At 45.8% G+C, this 16,297-nt stretch overlaps 1 protein-coding gene across 1 annotated transcript in view; it reads left to right on the plus strand.

Moving 5' to 3' along the window:
• Positions 1-3,680: 3,680 nt before the first annotated feature.
• The window catches only part of PPIF (peptidylprolyl isomerase F), a 59,233-nt gene continuing 46,616 nt past the window's right edge, over positions 3,681-16,297 (plus strand). The window contains exon 1 of the mRNA XM_063958725.1: positions 3,681-3,904. Coding sequence (XP_063814795.1) covers positions 3,737-3,904 — 168 coding nt within the window. The 5' untranslated portion in view covers positions 3,681-3,736. The remainder of the gene's footprint in view (positions 3,905-16,297) is intronic.

Consider the following 16,297-nt stretch of genomic DNA (forward strand, 5'->3'; position numbering starts at 1 on the left):
CCAGGCTGGGACTGGCATCACATAATGACAGAGGGATACAATGCAGCAGGTCGCCCTATTATAGTGTTGTCTGCCTCTCCTGTTCCAGAAATTACCTTAAAATATCTCACCAAAGCCTTGGGACCAACAGGTAGAAAACATCACCATTGATGTGAGACACAGATGCCTAAAAAAATATTTTTTAAGAAATACCAACAAAGAACACTGAGTCTTTCATCTAGTATGGGTTGGGTTCGGTCACATAACTACATCCCTCTAGTACAGGGGTGTCAAACTCGCGGCCTCGACTTCTTTTTGCGGCCCGCAGGCAGGTTTCTTTTTGCGGCCCGACTGCTTTCTCCGGCAGCGGTGCTGGTATCTTAAATCAGGCGCCGGTTCGTGAACCAATCAGAGCTCGCGAACTGGCAGCCAATCAGGAGCTGCCGATCTGCGAGCTCTGATTGGCTCATGAACCGACACCTGATTTAAGATACCTGCGCTGCTGCCGAAGACCAGACTGAGGAGCAGGAGAGGCGCGCACTGCGCCCTCCTGCACTCACAAACTGCCAGGCAGGACATCCCTGGCAGCAGCAGTGGTAAGCACATTGGGGGCATATGTGATCTGGTACAGTTTGGGCATATGTGTATCTGGCACAGTCTGGGCATATGTGTATCTGGCACTGTGGGGGGGCATATGTATATCTGACACTGTAGGGGCATATGTGTATCTGGCACTTTAAAGGGGCATATGTGTATCTGACACTGCACTACTGGTGGCATATGTGTATCTGGCACTGCACTACTGGTGGCATATGTGTATCTTGCACTATTGGTGTCATATGTGTATCTAGCACTGCACTACTGAGAGCATATTTGTATCTGGCCCCCATGTGTGTATCACACACCCATTACCACTAAGAAATTTTTCCTACTTGCACCACTGCATTAAAGTAAATGTTTTCATCACGATACTTGACATCTCTTTGATTATACTTTTATTGTTAGTTTTTCTAAAAAAAACTTTGAAAATTGCATATAAGACTGTTTCTTTTCTTGCGGCACACACAAGACTTTGATTATTTGGCCCAGTTGGGATTTTGAGTTTGACATGTCTGCTCTAGTACAACCCTTGTTACAGAATGCATATGTACTTAATGTGTATCTATGACATAGCATTTTATTGTACAGTCATACTAAGGTACAGTATTACACCTGTGCTTTGAAACATACGGTGACTGCTTGTTCTTGCTTTGTAAATGCTTTGACTCATTAATTACCTCTCATGAAGATCTTGCAACCTGCCTATGACAAGCAATAGTGGAATGTAACAAAAGGTCTCCATGATGTTATGACCTGTGTCCTCTGACAGTCTAGACGTTGGCAATGTTTTGTACATCATGTAGTGTGCTGACCAGTGTTATGTTATGTAAATGATGTTGTGGTATTCTTTAGTATGACTTGCATATGTGTAACATGCCTTCTTTAATCCTAGAACAATCAGTTCTCCGTCATATCTCCCACGAGACACACGGATGATCAGACCCATAAAATAACAATTAAAAGCTGGGATATAACAAGTAAGCATTACAGCACACATTGATATACAAACCACAGACCACTCTCTCCGTTTCTGTTCTGTTGAAATCAAACCACATTAAAACAAGCAGAATACCTCTGTAGTGTCATTTTTCTCCTATATATAAATAATGAATATTTAGTATATATTTGTAACATGGGTTAGTATTCTAGTTTTTAATACGTCTCCATAAAATGGTCATTATATACTGTATTTTGCAAGGGTTGTCCCAAGTATCCTGGAAAACAATGTTACAGATTGCTAGACATTTTTTACTTATTATTATTTTTATTTATCATTAGATTTGTCTTTCTGGCAGGTAAAACTATGAATTATTTTATATAGTAGTAGTAAATTTACTGACAGTTTGCAAGACTGCATGCATGAAATCAGTTTATTTAATAATTGCCACAATTTTATACTTTCTTCATAATCACAGAATGCCCAGCAATTTATTTACGCTTATGATACATGCGTTTTAAAGAAATAACTTCAGGTTTAATTTAAGATTTTTAAAAATTGTCCCACCATTATCTATATTAAAAGGGCTCAGTTCAAATGGTGTATTTGGTCTCCTGGGCGCGCAGACACTGCCAAGATAACTATTACAGAAAGAACCAGCACTACTGAATCCACATAAACTGGAGCTAATAGAAGTAGATCGGTTAATTATTGTCTAGGCCTGACAGAATGCTGACCCATCAGACAAACTAACAAAGATAAAACTAAGAATTAATAAACCCCCTCACGAGATGAACTGGGAGCTGGATGCCAAGGACTAGTTGAAAGATAAAATTTCAAAACTTGGGCTCGGTACACACTTGGCGATGTGCACCCAATATATATACATCTGCTGAATCAGACGATATATTGTTCACATCGTCCAGTGTGTATTCACTATATTGTTAACGATGCGCGCTCCTGCGGGTCATTAATGATGTACAATAACTTTAGTTTTCACCTTAAAATCTAAAGATATTGTACAAGACGGCATGCATCTGGTTGTGGGTGCATGCCGTCACTGGCGAGATGCAAACTATATAATTCACTGTGTATGAACGATATAAGTATCAGGGGGGGATCTTGCACGATGTCACATCTAATGTGCCAGGGGTAAGTATGTACCCAGCCTTAGAGCCAATCTAGCAAATGCGATGTCATATTCAGAATCAGCACCACTGCTACTATGGGGCCCAGAGCTGAGGAAGGCCCACCCTCCCTGTCACAGTTACACGTGCTCTATACATTTTTCATAATGGGTTGGTGGTACATAGGGGCCCTTACAAACTTTTGCCTTGGTCTACAATATATCTAGGTATTTCCCTGAACCTACTCATTGTAATGGTGTATAAAATTAACTGGAACCCATTAAAAACTTACTTAATATGACCTGGGGCATATTATGAAGTGATGAAGTAGCGTTACTATAGTGTGACATAATATGAACTTATTTTTATACCCCTTCCTGACTTCTGTAAAAACGTACTCATTTGCCACGCTAAATCAGGTTGATTTTTGGCATTCATTCTCACCCCATGGTGCTTTAAGCTTGACTTGTTATTAGTGCTGTAGTTCTGTTACTTTACTATTTATATTGGTATTACAAAAAAAAAGTATAGATAAAATATGAATTATACAAAATGAAAAAGTGTGAAAAAAAGTAAAAAAAAATAAAAAATAAATAAATATATATATATATATATATATATATATATATATATAAATGTATTTTACTTACAGCCATATAATTACTCAAAATGTAAAATAAACCACATATATTTGGGTTCCTTACAGTCTTGGGAACAAGTCTGTTTGAAGTAAATACCAAATGTATCACATTTGTTATTTGATGATCATGTGACAGGCTTTATAGGGTTGCACTATACAAAATAGAAAAAATTAAACAAAAGTGGCTCCTGAAAATATATATTCATTTGACTTTGCTGCCACATAGCCCTATTTCTCCAGAGAAAACCAATAAAACGTGTACTTCTGTCTCTGGCATGAAGGAAGTGACATAAAGTGGTTAAGTACAGTACACTATGTAATCTCACTTATGTCACAGCGCCTGCACTTCCCGTCCTGGCCGCTGGCGTCGCTGCACACATGCACACAGTATATATACCGGCGGCCGGGCCGGCACATGGACACACGCACAGAGTAGCTTCACGTTCCCGCATTATGTTGTTATCAAACAGCCGCCTCCTGCTCCGGTGCTGCCGCCTGGGAAATGGTTCATTAATCTCTGCCAGAGCATGCACGGACAGTACGGCTACCCGTAAGGGTAACCCGCTGGTGTACATGGATGTGACGGCGGACAACCAGCCTCTGGGGCGGATTGTTTTCGAGGTGAGCAGTAATCCTTGCGTTGTCCCGTGATTGCAGTTTTGCATGCAGTGTCTGTGTAGTGTACCCTTCCCATCCTGATCCTGGCCGGTTGCTGCATGGCTGCTCTGCACTGGTAGTACCGTGTAGACTGTAGCCAGTTACTAGGTTACAGGCTGAGGGGGTGAATTCTTCATTCATAACTTGCCAGAGTCCATGTCCTCCTATGTATCCAATGTGCAAGTTGTAGGACGTTTTTAGAGCAACCCCCCCACCATTTATTTGAGAAAGTTGTCTCGGAGTCCTGCGCCTGATCCTGGTCCTGTAGTCCCTGGTGCAACGCTGGTTTACCTTGTGGGCAGTGGCAGCAGAAGCTACAGGTTATGCTTCACAAGTTCTAATTATCTCTTGTGTTGTTTCACTTTCCAGTCTTTGTCAAGGTCACGGTGCTGGCTGTGTGTCAGCTGGTGCAATGCTTCTTATCACTGTCCTCGTGTCCCCAAATCAGTGATGGGCAACAGGCAACCCTCCAAGCTTTCACTAGCAGCCCCCAGCTCCTTCCTATGTTCTCATTAATGTTTGGTGTAACTTTTATAATTGTTTGAGATGCCTACTGATCAGTTATTACATATAGGTGTCTCTCTTGATTAAAGAGGGTATTTATTAAAGCTTGGAGAGAGATACAATTGTGAGAGATAAAGTAATAACTGCCTTCTACTTTTATTTTACAGGCTGATTTTAAAAATGACAGGAGCTGATTGGTTGGTACTTTATCTGTCACAATTGTATCTCTCTCCGAGCTTTGACAAATACCCCCACCCCCATTTAAATATTCATTTAAATTGCTACTGAGATTGGTAATATGCAGCTTGTTTGAAGGTTAGAGGGCCACATAGTGCGGTCCTTGGACTGTATCAGGTTGCCTATCACTACCTTAAATACTGTGCAGGGTGACCTTAGTTTGGACTTCCTGTCCAGAGGAGACAGGTCGGCAGATTGGTGTTAAGCTGGGTACACTCTAGACCGGTGGTTTTCGACCGCTGTGCCACAGCACACCTGAGTCCATGATCAGGTGCGCATCTGCTGCCATTAATTAACTTATTTTGGGCCCAGGTGGCTCAGATGTGGACCTCCATAGGTCATGCACCCGCCTGCTTAGTGCTGCTACCTTCTCACCGTTAGTGCAGGCTACTGCCACACATTTGAGGATGCTGAAGCTCCCGTCACTGAAGGACAGTGACAACTGAGTTTCTTCTTTTATCACCAACTGACTGGTAGGACGCAGTGGTGGTGTTGGGGTGTGTGTGTGTTTTTTTTTTTTTTTTTCTTTTCTTTTCTTTTCTTTTTTTCTTTCTTACGTCCTGGAGGGTACTGGGGTTCCATTTAGTACCATGGGGTATAGATGGGTCCACTAGGAGCCATGGGTTTTTTAAGAATTTGATAGTGTGGACTGGCTCCTCCTTCTATGCCCCTCATACCAGACTCTGTTTAGAAAATGTGCCCGGAGGAGCCAGTCACGCTTATGGAAGCTCCTGAAGAGGTTTCTGCATTTATTTTATATGTTTGTTATTTTCAGGCAGGTCTGGATGGCACCATCCTGCTTGCTTCGTGGGACTTAGGGGTGGGAACGGCCCAACCCCTTGAGGGGTTAATGGTCCTGTTCCCCGCTGAGAGGACACTGAGCTCCTGAGGGAACTATTCGCAAGCCCCACCACGGCGACCGTAAATTCCCGCAGCTAGCTGCCACCCCTAACAGAGCCAGAAGAATGGTGAGTACTAAGCCGGCGTCCCGGTTAGCGGGGCGCCGGCCATTATGACGGCATGAGGGTACGGAGACCCACGGCTTCTAACTGGGGCGGAATGCGTCTCCAGATGCAGTACACAGCTGCGTCTCAGTACACTGTACACCAGTGATGGCTAACCTTGACACTCCAGCTGTTGAACTTTAGAATGTAAGCTCTCACAAGCAGGGCCCTCTTCCCTCATGTGCTTATCCTTTCTTACTTTAATAATCTTCAACTGCACCAAATCCATCAGTCTTCTGCCACCTGATACTTATTCCAGTGTCATCTGCTGATGTAGCTATGTTTATTTACCCTGTATTTGTCCTATACTGTCATCAACTGTAATGGGCCCTACAGACTCGGCGATGTGCCGCCGAGCTGCCCGACCGTCGATACGGCAGACGGGCGACCCGGCGGCGGGGGGGGCAGTGACGGGGGGAGTGAAGTTTCTTCACTCCCCCTGTCACCCGGCTCCGTAGACGTGCAGGCAAATATGGACGATCTCGTCCATATTGGCCTGCATGCACAGCCGACGGGGAACCAGCGATGAACGAGCGCGGGGCCGCGCATCTTTCATCGCTGATGCCTCCACACTGACTGATATGAACGTTATCTCATTCATTAATGAACGAGATCGTTCAAATCTTGCAGTTTTATCGCCCAGTGTGTAGGGCGCATATGTTGCTGTTTTCCTGTTTGATTATTTGTTTATGTGAGCGGTACCAGGGGGTCATAGCAGGGGGGAGTTGTTATTAGTGTACTAAAAGTCCCCTATCAGGGTACTTAGTCTGCAACCCAGCTAAGCTTGGTATTAGTGATTAGGGCGCGGTGGGGGCTGGCTCCAAATAACTGTCTCCCTGAAGGGCTCTTTGTGGGTTAATTGTGCTTAACCTGTGTGTGTGTGTGTGTGTGTGCGCGCGCGCGCTGTCACATTTACATTATTTCAGGCAAAGAGTGTGTTTCTTGTACAGCGGAGTGTTCCTATTAACCAGGGGGCTCACTGCTGGGTACTCAGGGCAGTGCACCTTCCCAGAATAGTGGCGCTGAACCGGAGTGGGTTAATTTCGTTAAAGGAATAGTTCTACGAAATTATCCCGCAATGAGAGACACAATACTTAAGATAGACTGTGGATGAGTTTATGAATAGAGAGTCAATCCCCTCCCATTCGTCTGCAAAAACTATCTCTGGCCCATATCCTGCAGTCTGACGCTGACGGGTCAGACATGGAGGAGGGCAAGGTGGATTTGGAGAGAGAAGATGCTACTCTGTCACAGGGAATAGAGGCTCTTATAGAGGCTATCGGAGATGTTCTGCAAATTCCTGATAAGGTGTCAGAGGAGTGTGAGTAATCTTATTTTAATGTAAAAAAGTCCTCAGTCATTTTTCCTGCGTCAAAGGAATTGAATACCCTGTTTGGAGAACTGTGGGTTAATCCTGATAACAAATTTCAAATCCCTAAAAGGTTGCTCTTATCTTTTCCTTTTCCTCTGGAGGATAGGAAAAAATGGGAAAATCCACTGATGGAGAGCGCATCAGTCTCTAGGCTGTCACGAAAAATTGTATTGCCTGCACCTGGTGCAGCCTCCCTAAAAGACACGACTGATCGTAAAATTGAGACTACACTCAAATCATCGTACACAGCTGCTGGGGTGGACCAAAGACCCACTATTGCATGTGCGTGGATCACAAAAGCCATTGCTAAATGGTCAGGTAACCTAATTGAGGGTGAAGAAGAAGGTAAATCACCTAGGTGATTTAGTCCTGGCGCTAGATGGGAAGGTGCACCACAGCAGCTAAACACACGGGGTTGGTCAGACCCCCAAACAACATATACACAAAACAAAATGTAGCGCCTAAGGTCGTCAATGAGTGAGAACAGTCATTAGTACCACAAGATTTATTTATAAACCATTAATAGTGCATATATTTAAAAACCAGTAATAAAAGCAAATATGAAGCTACTCCTATGAATGATGGAGGTCAGTAACGAAATGTTCAAAGAACCTGTTCCATTTATAAAAGTCCCTTATGGATCCTGCGAGGCCAAAAACAGTCACAACCGTGAGTATATATTTACCACCATATTGTAAAGGCGTTTAAGCAGAGCAGCGTCCGCAGGTGGCAGTCCCTTATTCAGTGGTGGTAATTCCAAGAGTCCACGGTGTGCGTCGTCCCTCTTTCAGGAAACCAATCGGTAAGAAGCAGTAGTCAGGGACTTGGTCCAGGTGTTCGATCCTCCAGATGTTTAGATAGGTAGTAGATTTACAACAACAGATCCCACCAACGCGTTTCGTTGCGTTCACGCAACTTTTTCAAGGTGCTACTGGTCCTGCTGTGAGGGGTTTTTATACCCCTTTCCAATATGAATGCTCATTTGCATAAGTGATACAATTGACCTTCTCACCTCATTAGACGACCAGAATAATGACAGACATTACTATTTAATAAAAAAACTTATTCACACACATGATCATATATATGATATTCATATTATAATTCATAATATAATTGAAAAAACGTTTGTTTAAAAATTGGTCACATGACCATTCATCTCATCTGAAAGGGAATTGATGTAAAAAGTGGGATGGACTTGATAAACTATAATATAGACACATTAAGCCCTGATCATATATATCCACATTTTAGATATATCTCAAATGCTAAATCAAAGTTGGGCGGAAGGGCAGCTGTGTATAATCATTGCGCTCACCGAGCGGCGCCGCGCCTAAGCGCGCACCCCGATGACGCGGCACAACAAACGTCGCGTCATCCCGCTGCATCCGCGCGTAGTTCCGTCGCCGGGGGAGACGTGGCATGGAGGTCTCAATGCCGCGTCATCACCCTGCGTCCATTGACGGTGATCATATACAAATCGGAAGTATCAAATGGTTGTCAAGGCGACGCATGTACATGCACGTCGCCCCGGTAACCTGGTTAACACTGGCTCGTGTTTTTAGTTGATGGTAATAAAAATAAATATAAAAGACAAAAGAAAAGAGAAAAAGAAGAATAGTATGGTAGCGAAAAAATCCCATAGTAGGATTCAAACCAGTTTGTAATCAATGTTGGGAGAACCCTGTAGTATATTCAGTGGATCAATACAAATTTATTATAGTTCTAAATGCATAATAATAGTATTACATAATCTAAACTATATAATGATCCACTGGACAAACTAGATCAAAATATATAGCAAAGTTTGGACCAACAAATTTTAAACATAAAGATGATAGTGTGTATTACAGAGAATATACATATATTTAATCTAAAAGGTCCCCTATTATAGTCTATATTGATATTCACATGTATATAGGAGGGGGGAGAGAATGCAAAAATAAAAAGATATATGGATAAGTGGAAACAAGCATAGTCTGGTTTCCCATTTGTGAAAAAGGAGGGGGGGGGTGGAAGGGGGAGAAAAGAGAGAAGAGAGAGGGACGTCAGGAACGCAGAGGAACTATATGTAATATTATAAAACTGTATTGAGTTCCATTGCTTCATTTAATCCTAATGGATAGATGGTATTTAGTTTGAACATCCAATATAGTTCTTGTTTAGAACTTTTGTTTTTTAGAACATCGACGCAACATTATCAACAGAGTACAGACGCATAGCGTGTCTAGGCACTTTAGGGATACTCATAATGGAGATCCAAGTTCCCTTTGCTTGACAGCTATTGAACATATAGAAATAACAAAGAGGGGTGGGGATCGGTACAGAAATTTGTGTATACAAGAACTATATTGGATGTTCAAACTAAATACCATCTATCCATTAGGATTAAATGAAGCAATGGAACTCAATACAGTTTTATAATATTACATATAGTTCGTCTGCGTTCCTGACGTCCCTCTCTCTTCTCTATTCCCCCCCCCCCCCCCCCCCCCTCCTTTTTCACAAATGGGAAACCAGACTATGCTTGTTTCCACTTATCCATATATCTTTTTATTTCTCTATCGTCCTAGTGGATGCTGGGGTTCCTGAAAGGACCATGGGGAATAGCGGCTCCGCAGGAGACAGGGCACAAAAAGTAAAGCTTTCCGATCAGGTGGTGTGCACTGGCTCCTCCCCCTATGACCCTCCTCCAAGCCTCAGTTAGATTTTTGTGCCCGGCCGAGAAGGGTGCAATCTAGGTGGCTCTCCTAAAGAGCTGCTTAGAGAAAGTTTAGCTTAGGTTTTTTATTTTACAGTGAGTCCTGCTGGCAACAGGATCACTGCAACGAGGGACTTAGGGGAGAAGAAGTGAACTCACCTGCGTGCAGGATGGATTGGCGGCTTGGCTACTGGACATCAGCTCCAGAGGGACGATCACAGGTACAGCCTGGATGGTCACCGGAGCCTCGCCGCCGGCCCCCTTGCAGATGCTGAAACATGAAGAGGTCCAGAATCGGCGGCAGAAGACTCCTCAGTCTTCTAAAGGTAGCGCACAGCACTGCAGCTGTGCGCCATTTTCCTCTCAGCACACTTCACACGGCAGTCACTGAGGGTGCAGGGCGCTGGGAGGGGAGCGCCCTGGGAGGCAAATGAAAACCTATTTGGCTAAAAAATACCTCACATATAGCCTCCGGGGGCTATATGGAGATATTTAACCCCTGCCAGAATACACTAAAGAGCGGGAGACGAGCCTGCCGAAAAAGGGGCGGGGCCTATCTCCTCAGCACACAGCGACATTTTCCTTACACAGCTCCGCTGGTCAGGACGGCTCCCAGATCTCTCCCCTGCACTGCACTACAGAAACAGGGTAAAACAAGAGAGGGGGGGCAAAATAGTGGCAAAAATTATATTATAAAAGCAGCTATACAGGGAGCACTTATTATAAGGCTATCCCTGTCATATATAGCGCTTTTGGTGTGTGCTGGCAAACTCTCCCTCTGTCTCCCCAAAGGGCTAGTGGGGTCCTGTCTTCGATAAGAGCATTCCCTGTGTGTCTGCTGTGTGTCGGTACGTGTGTGTCGACATGTATGAGGACGATATTGGTGTGGAGGTGGAGCAATTGCCAAATATGGGGATGTCACCTCCTAGGGGGTCGACACCAGAATGGATGCCTTTATTTATGGAATTACGGGATAGTGTCAACACGCTAAAGCAGTCGTTTGACTACATGAGACGGCCGGACAATCAGTTAGTGCCTGTCCAGGCGCCTCAAACACCGTCAGGGGCTGTAAAACGCCCTTTGCCTCAGTCGGTCGACACAGACCCAGACACAGGCACTGATTCCAGTGGCGACGGTGACGAATCAACCGTATTTTCCAGTAGGGCCACACGTTATATGATTTTGGCAATGAAGGAGGTGTTACATTTAGCTGATACTACAGGTACCACTAAACAGGGTATTATGTGGGGTGTGAAAAAACTACCTATAGTTTTTCCTGAATCAGAAGAACTAAATGATGTATGTGATGAAGCGTGGGTTGCCCCCGATAAAAAGATGCTAATTTCAAAGAAGTTATTGGCTTTATACCCTTTCCCGCCAGAGGTTAGGGCGCGCTGGGAAACACCTCCTAGGGTGGACAAGGCGCTCACACGCTTATCTAAACAAGTGGCGTTACCCTCTCCTGAGACGGCCGCACTTAAAGATCCAGCAGATAGGAGGATGGAAAATATCCAAAAAAGTATATACACACATACAGGTGTTATACTACGACCAGCTATAGCGACAGCCTGGATGTGCAGTGCTGGAGTAGCTTGGTCAGAGTCCCTGATTGAAAATATTGATACCCTGGATAGGGACAATGTTTTACTGTCTTTAGAGCAAATAAAGGATGCATTTCTTTATATGCGTGATGCACAGAGGGATATCTGCACACTGGCATCACGGGTAAGTGCTATGTCCATTTCGGCCAGAAGAAGTTTATGGACGCGACAGTGGTCAGGCGATGCGGACTCAAAACGGCATATGGAAGTTTTGCCGTATAAAGGGGAGGAGTTATTTGGAGTCGGTCTATCAGATTTGGTGGCCACGGCTACAGCCGGGAAATCCACCTTTTTACCTCAAGCTACTCCCCAACAGAAAAAGACACCGACTTTTCAACCGCAGCCCTTTCGTTCCTTTAAAAACAAGAGAGCAAAGGGATATTCATATCTGCCACGAGGCAGAGGAAGGGGGAAGAGACACCAACAGGCAGCTCCTTCCCAGGAACAGAAGCCCTCCCCCGCTTCTACAAAAGCCTCAGCATGACGCTGGGGCTTCTCAAGCGGACTCGGGGGCGGTGGGCGGTCGTCTCAAGAATTTCAGCGCGCAGTGGGCTCACTCGCAGGTAGATCCCTGGATCCTGCAGATAATATCTCAGGGGTACAGGTTGGAACTAGAGACAGATCCGCCTCGCCGTTTCCTGAAGTCTGCTTTACCAACGTCCCCCTCCGAAAGGGAGACGGTTTTGGAAGCCATTCACAAGCTGTACTCTCAGCAGGTGATAGTCAAGGTACCTCTTCTACAACAGGGAAAGGGGTATTATTCCACTCTATTTGTGGTACCGAAGCCGGACGGCTCGGTAAGACCTATTCTAAATCTGAAGTCCTTGAACCTGTACATAAAGAAGTTCAAGTTCAAAATGGAGTCACTCAGAGCAGTGATAGCGAACCTGGAAGAAGGGGACTTTATGGTATCCTTGGACATCAAGGATGCGTACCTCCACGTTCCAATTTACCCCTCACACCAGGGGTACCTCAGGTTCGTTGTACAAAACTGTCACTATCAGTTTCAGACGCTGCCGTTCGGATTGTCCACGGCACCTCGGGTCTTTACAAAGGTAATGGCCGAGATGATGATTCTTCTTCGAAGAAAAGGCGTATTAATTATCCCATACTTGGACGATCTCCTAATAAGGGCAAGGTCCAGAGAACAGCTAGAGATGGGATTAGCACTGTCTCAAGAAGTGCTAAAACAGCACGGGTGGATTCTGAATATTCCAAAATCCCAGTTAATGCCGACAACTCGTCTGCTGTTCCTAGGGATGATTCTGGACACGGTTCAGAAAAAGGTTTTTCTCCCGGAGGAAAAAGCCAAGGCGTTATCCGAGCTTGTCAGGAACCTCCTAAAACCAGGAAAGGTGTCTGTACATCAATGCACAAGAGTCCTGGGAAAAATGGTGGCTTCTTACGAAGCAATTCCATTCGGCAGATTCCATGCACGAATTTTCCAGAGGGATCTGTTGGACAAATGGTCAGGGTCGCATCTTCAGATGCACCAGTGGATAACCCTGTCTCCAAGGACAAGGGTATCTCTTCTGTGGTGGTTGCAGAGTGCTCATCTATTGGAGGGCCGCAGATTCGGCATACAGGATTGGATCCAGGTGACCACGGACGCCAGCCTGAGAGGCTGGGGAGCAGTCACACAAGGAAGAAACTTCCAGGGAGTGTGGACGAGCCTGGAAACGTCTCTTCACATAAACATTCTGGAACTAAGAGCAATCTACAATGCTTTAAGCCAGGCAGAACCTCTGCTTCAAGGAAAACCGGTGTTGATCCAGTCGGACAACATCACGGCAGTCGCCCATGTAAACAGACAGGGCGGCACAAGAAGCAGGAGTGCAATGGCAGAAGCTGCAAGGATTCTTCGCTGGGCAGAGAATCATGTGATAGCACTGTCAGCAGTGTTCATCCCGGGAGTGGACAACTGGGAAGCAGACTTCCTCAGCAGACACGACCTTCACCCGGGAGAGTGGGGACTTCATCCGGAAGTCTTCCACATGCTGGTAACCCGTTGGGAAAGACCAATGGTGGACATGATGGCGTCTCGCCTCAACAAAAAACTGGACAGGTATTGCGCCAGGTCAAGAGATCCGCAGGCAATAGCTGTGGACGCGCTGGTAACGCCTTGGGTGTACCAGTCGGTGTATGTGTTTCCTCCTCTGCCTCTCATACCAAAAGTATTGAGAATTATACGGCAAAGAGGCGTAAGAACGATACTAGTGGTTCCGGATTGGCCAAGAAGGACTTGGTACCCGGAACTTCAAGAGATGATCACGGAAGATCCGTGGCCTCTACCTCTAAGGAGGGACTTGCTTCAGCAGGGTCTCTGTCTGTTTCAAGACTTACCGCGGCTGCGTTTGACGGCATGGCGGTTGAACGCCGGATCCTAAAGGAAAAAGGCATGCCGGAAGAAGTCATTCCTACTTTGATTAAAGCAAGGAAGGAAGTAACCGTGCAACACTATCACCGCATTTGGCGAAGATATGTTGCGTGGTGCGAGGATCGGAGTGCTCCGACGGAGGAATTTCAACTGGGTCGATTCCTACATTTCCTGCAATCAGGATTGTCTATGGGTCTCAAATTGGGATCTATTAAGGTTCAAATTTCGGCCCTGTCGATTTTCTTTCAAAAAGAATTGGCTTCAGTTCCTGAAGTCCAGACTTTTGTTAAGGGAGTGCTGCATATACAGCCTCCTGTGGTGCCTCCAGTGGCACCGTGGGACCTCAATGTGGTTTTGGAATTTCTAAAATCTCATTGGTTTGAACCACTAAAAAAGGTGGATTTAAAATATCTCACATGGAAAGTGACCATGTTACTAGCCCTGGCTTCGGCCAGGAGAGTGTCAGAACTGGCAGCTTTATCTTACAAAAGTCCATATCTGATTTTCCATTCGGACAGGGCAGAACTGCGGACTCGTCCGCATTTTCTCCCTAAGGTGGTGTCAGCATTTCATCTGAACCAGCCTATTGTAGTGCCTGCGGCTACAAGTGACTTGGAGGACTCCAAGTTACTGGACGTTGTCAGAGCATTAAAAATATATATTGCAAGGACAGCTGGAGTCAGAAAATCTGACTCGTTTATATTGTATGCACCCAACAAGATGTGTGCTCCTGCGTCTAAGCAGACGATTGCTCGTTGGATCTGTAGCACAATCCAACTTGCACATTCTGTGGCAGGCCTGCCACAGCCTAAATCTGTAAAGGCCCACTCCACAAGGAAGGTGGGCTCATCTTGGGCGGCTGCCCGAGGGGTCTCGGCATTACAACTTTGCCGAGCAGCTACGTGGTCAGGGGAGAACACGTTTGTAAAATTTTACAAATTTGATACTCTGGCTAAGGAGGACCTGGAGTTCTCTCATTCGGTGCTGCAGAGTCATCCGCACTCTCCCGCCCGTTTGGGAGCTTTGGTATAATCCCCATGGTCCTTTCAGGAACCCCAGCATCCACTAGGACGATAGAGAAAATAAGAATTTACTTACCGATAATTCTATTTCTCGGAGTCCGTAGTGGATGCTGGGCGCCCATCCCAAGTGCGGATTATCTGCAATAATTGTACATAGTTATTGTTAACTAATTCGGGTTATTGTTTAGGAAGCCATCTTTCAGAGGCTCCTCTGTTATCATACTGTTAACTGGGTTTGATCACAAGTTGTACGGTGTGATTGGTGTGGCTGGTATGAGTCTTACCCGGGATTCAAAATTCCTCCCTTATTGTGTACGCTCGTCCGGGCACAGTACCTAACTGAGGCTTGGAGGAGGGTCATAGGGGGAGGAGCCAGTGCACACCACCTGATCGGAAAGCTTTACTTTTTGTGCCCTGTCTCCTGCGGAGCCGCTATTCCCCATGGTCCTTTCAGGAACCCCAGCATCCACTATGGACTCCGAGAAATAGAATTATCGGTAAGTAAATTCTTATTTTCTCTGACGTCCTAGTGGATGCTGGGAACTCCGTAAGGACCATGGGGAATAAACGGGCTCCGCAGGAGACTGGGCACTCTAAAAGAAAGATTAGGTACTATCTGGTGTGCACTGGCTCCTCCCTCTATGCCCCTCCTCCAGATCTCAGTTAGAATCTGTGCCCGGCCAGAGCTGGGTGCTCCTAGTGGGCTCTCCTGAGCTTGCTAGAAAAGAAAGTATTTGTTAGGTTTTTTATTTTCAGTGAGATCTGCTGGCAACAGACTCACTGCTACGTGGGACTGAGGGGAGAGAAGCAAACCTACCTGCTTGCAGCTAGCTTGTGCTTCTTAGGCTACTGGACACCATTAACTCCAGAGGGTTCGAACACAGGGCCTGACCTCGATCGTCCGTTCCCGGAGCCGCGCCGCCGCCCCCCTTGCAGAGCCAGAAGACAGAAGAAACGATGAAATCGGCGGCTGAAGACTCCTGTCTTCATTAAGGTAGCGCACAGCACCGCAGCTGTGCGCCATTGCTCCCATTGCACACCACACACTCCGGTCACTGTAGGGTGCTGGGGGGGTGCCCTGGGCAGCAATTTTAATACCTTTTGGCACTAAAAATACACATATACAGTCTAGCACTGTATATGTGTAAAACCCCCCGCCATTAAAGTACACAAAACGCGGGACAGAAGCCTGCCGCTGAGGGGGCGGGGCCTTCTTCCTCAGCACATCCGCGCCATTTCCCCTTCACCGCTCTGCTGGAAGCAGCTCCCCAGGCTCTCCCCTGCAGTATCCTGATACAAGAAGGGTAAAAAAGAGAGGGGGGGGGGGGGGGGGGGCACATAAATTTAGGCCAAATAAGATATTTAAGCAGCTATTGGGTAAATCACTTTGTATAGTGTAAATCCCTGTGTTATATAGCGCTGTGGTGTGTGCTGGCATACTCTCTCTGTCTCCCCAAAGGACTTTGTGGGGTCCTGTCCAGTGTCAACTCCTTGCATAAAAGGTTCGATGACGCAGCAGCCTTGGGACAGCCGGGGTCT

The sequence above is a fragment of the Pseudophryne corroboree genome, chromosome 3 (genome assembly GCF_028390025.1).
Source record: "Pseudophryne corroboree isolate aPseCor3 chromosome 3, aPseCor3.hap2, whole genome shotgun sequence".
NCBI classification, from domain to species: Eukaryota; Metazoa; Chordata; class Amphibia; order Anura; family Myobatrachidae; genus Pseudophryne; species Pseudophryne corroboree.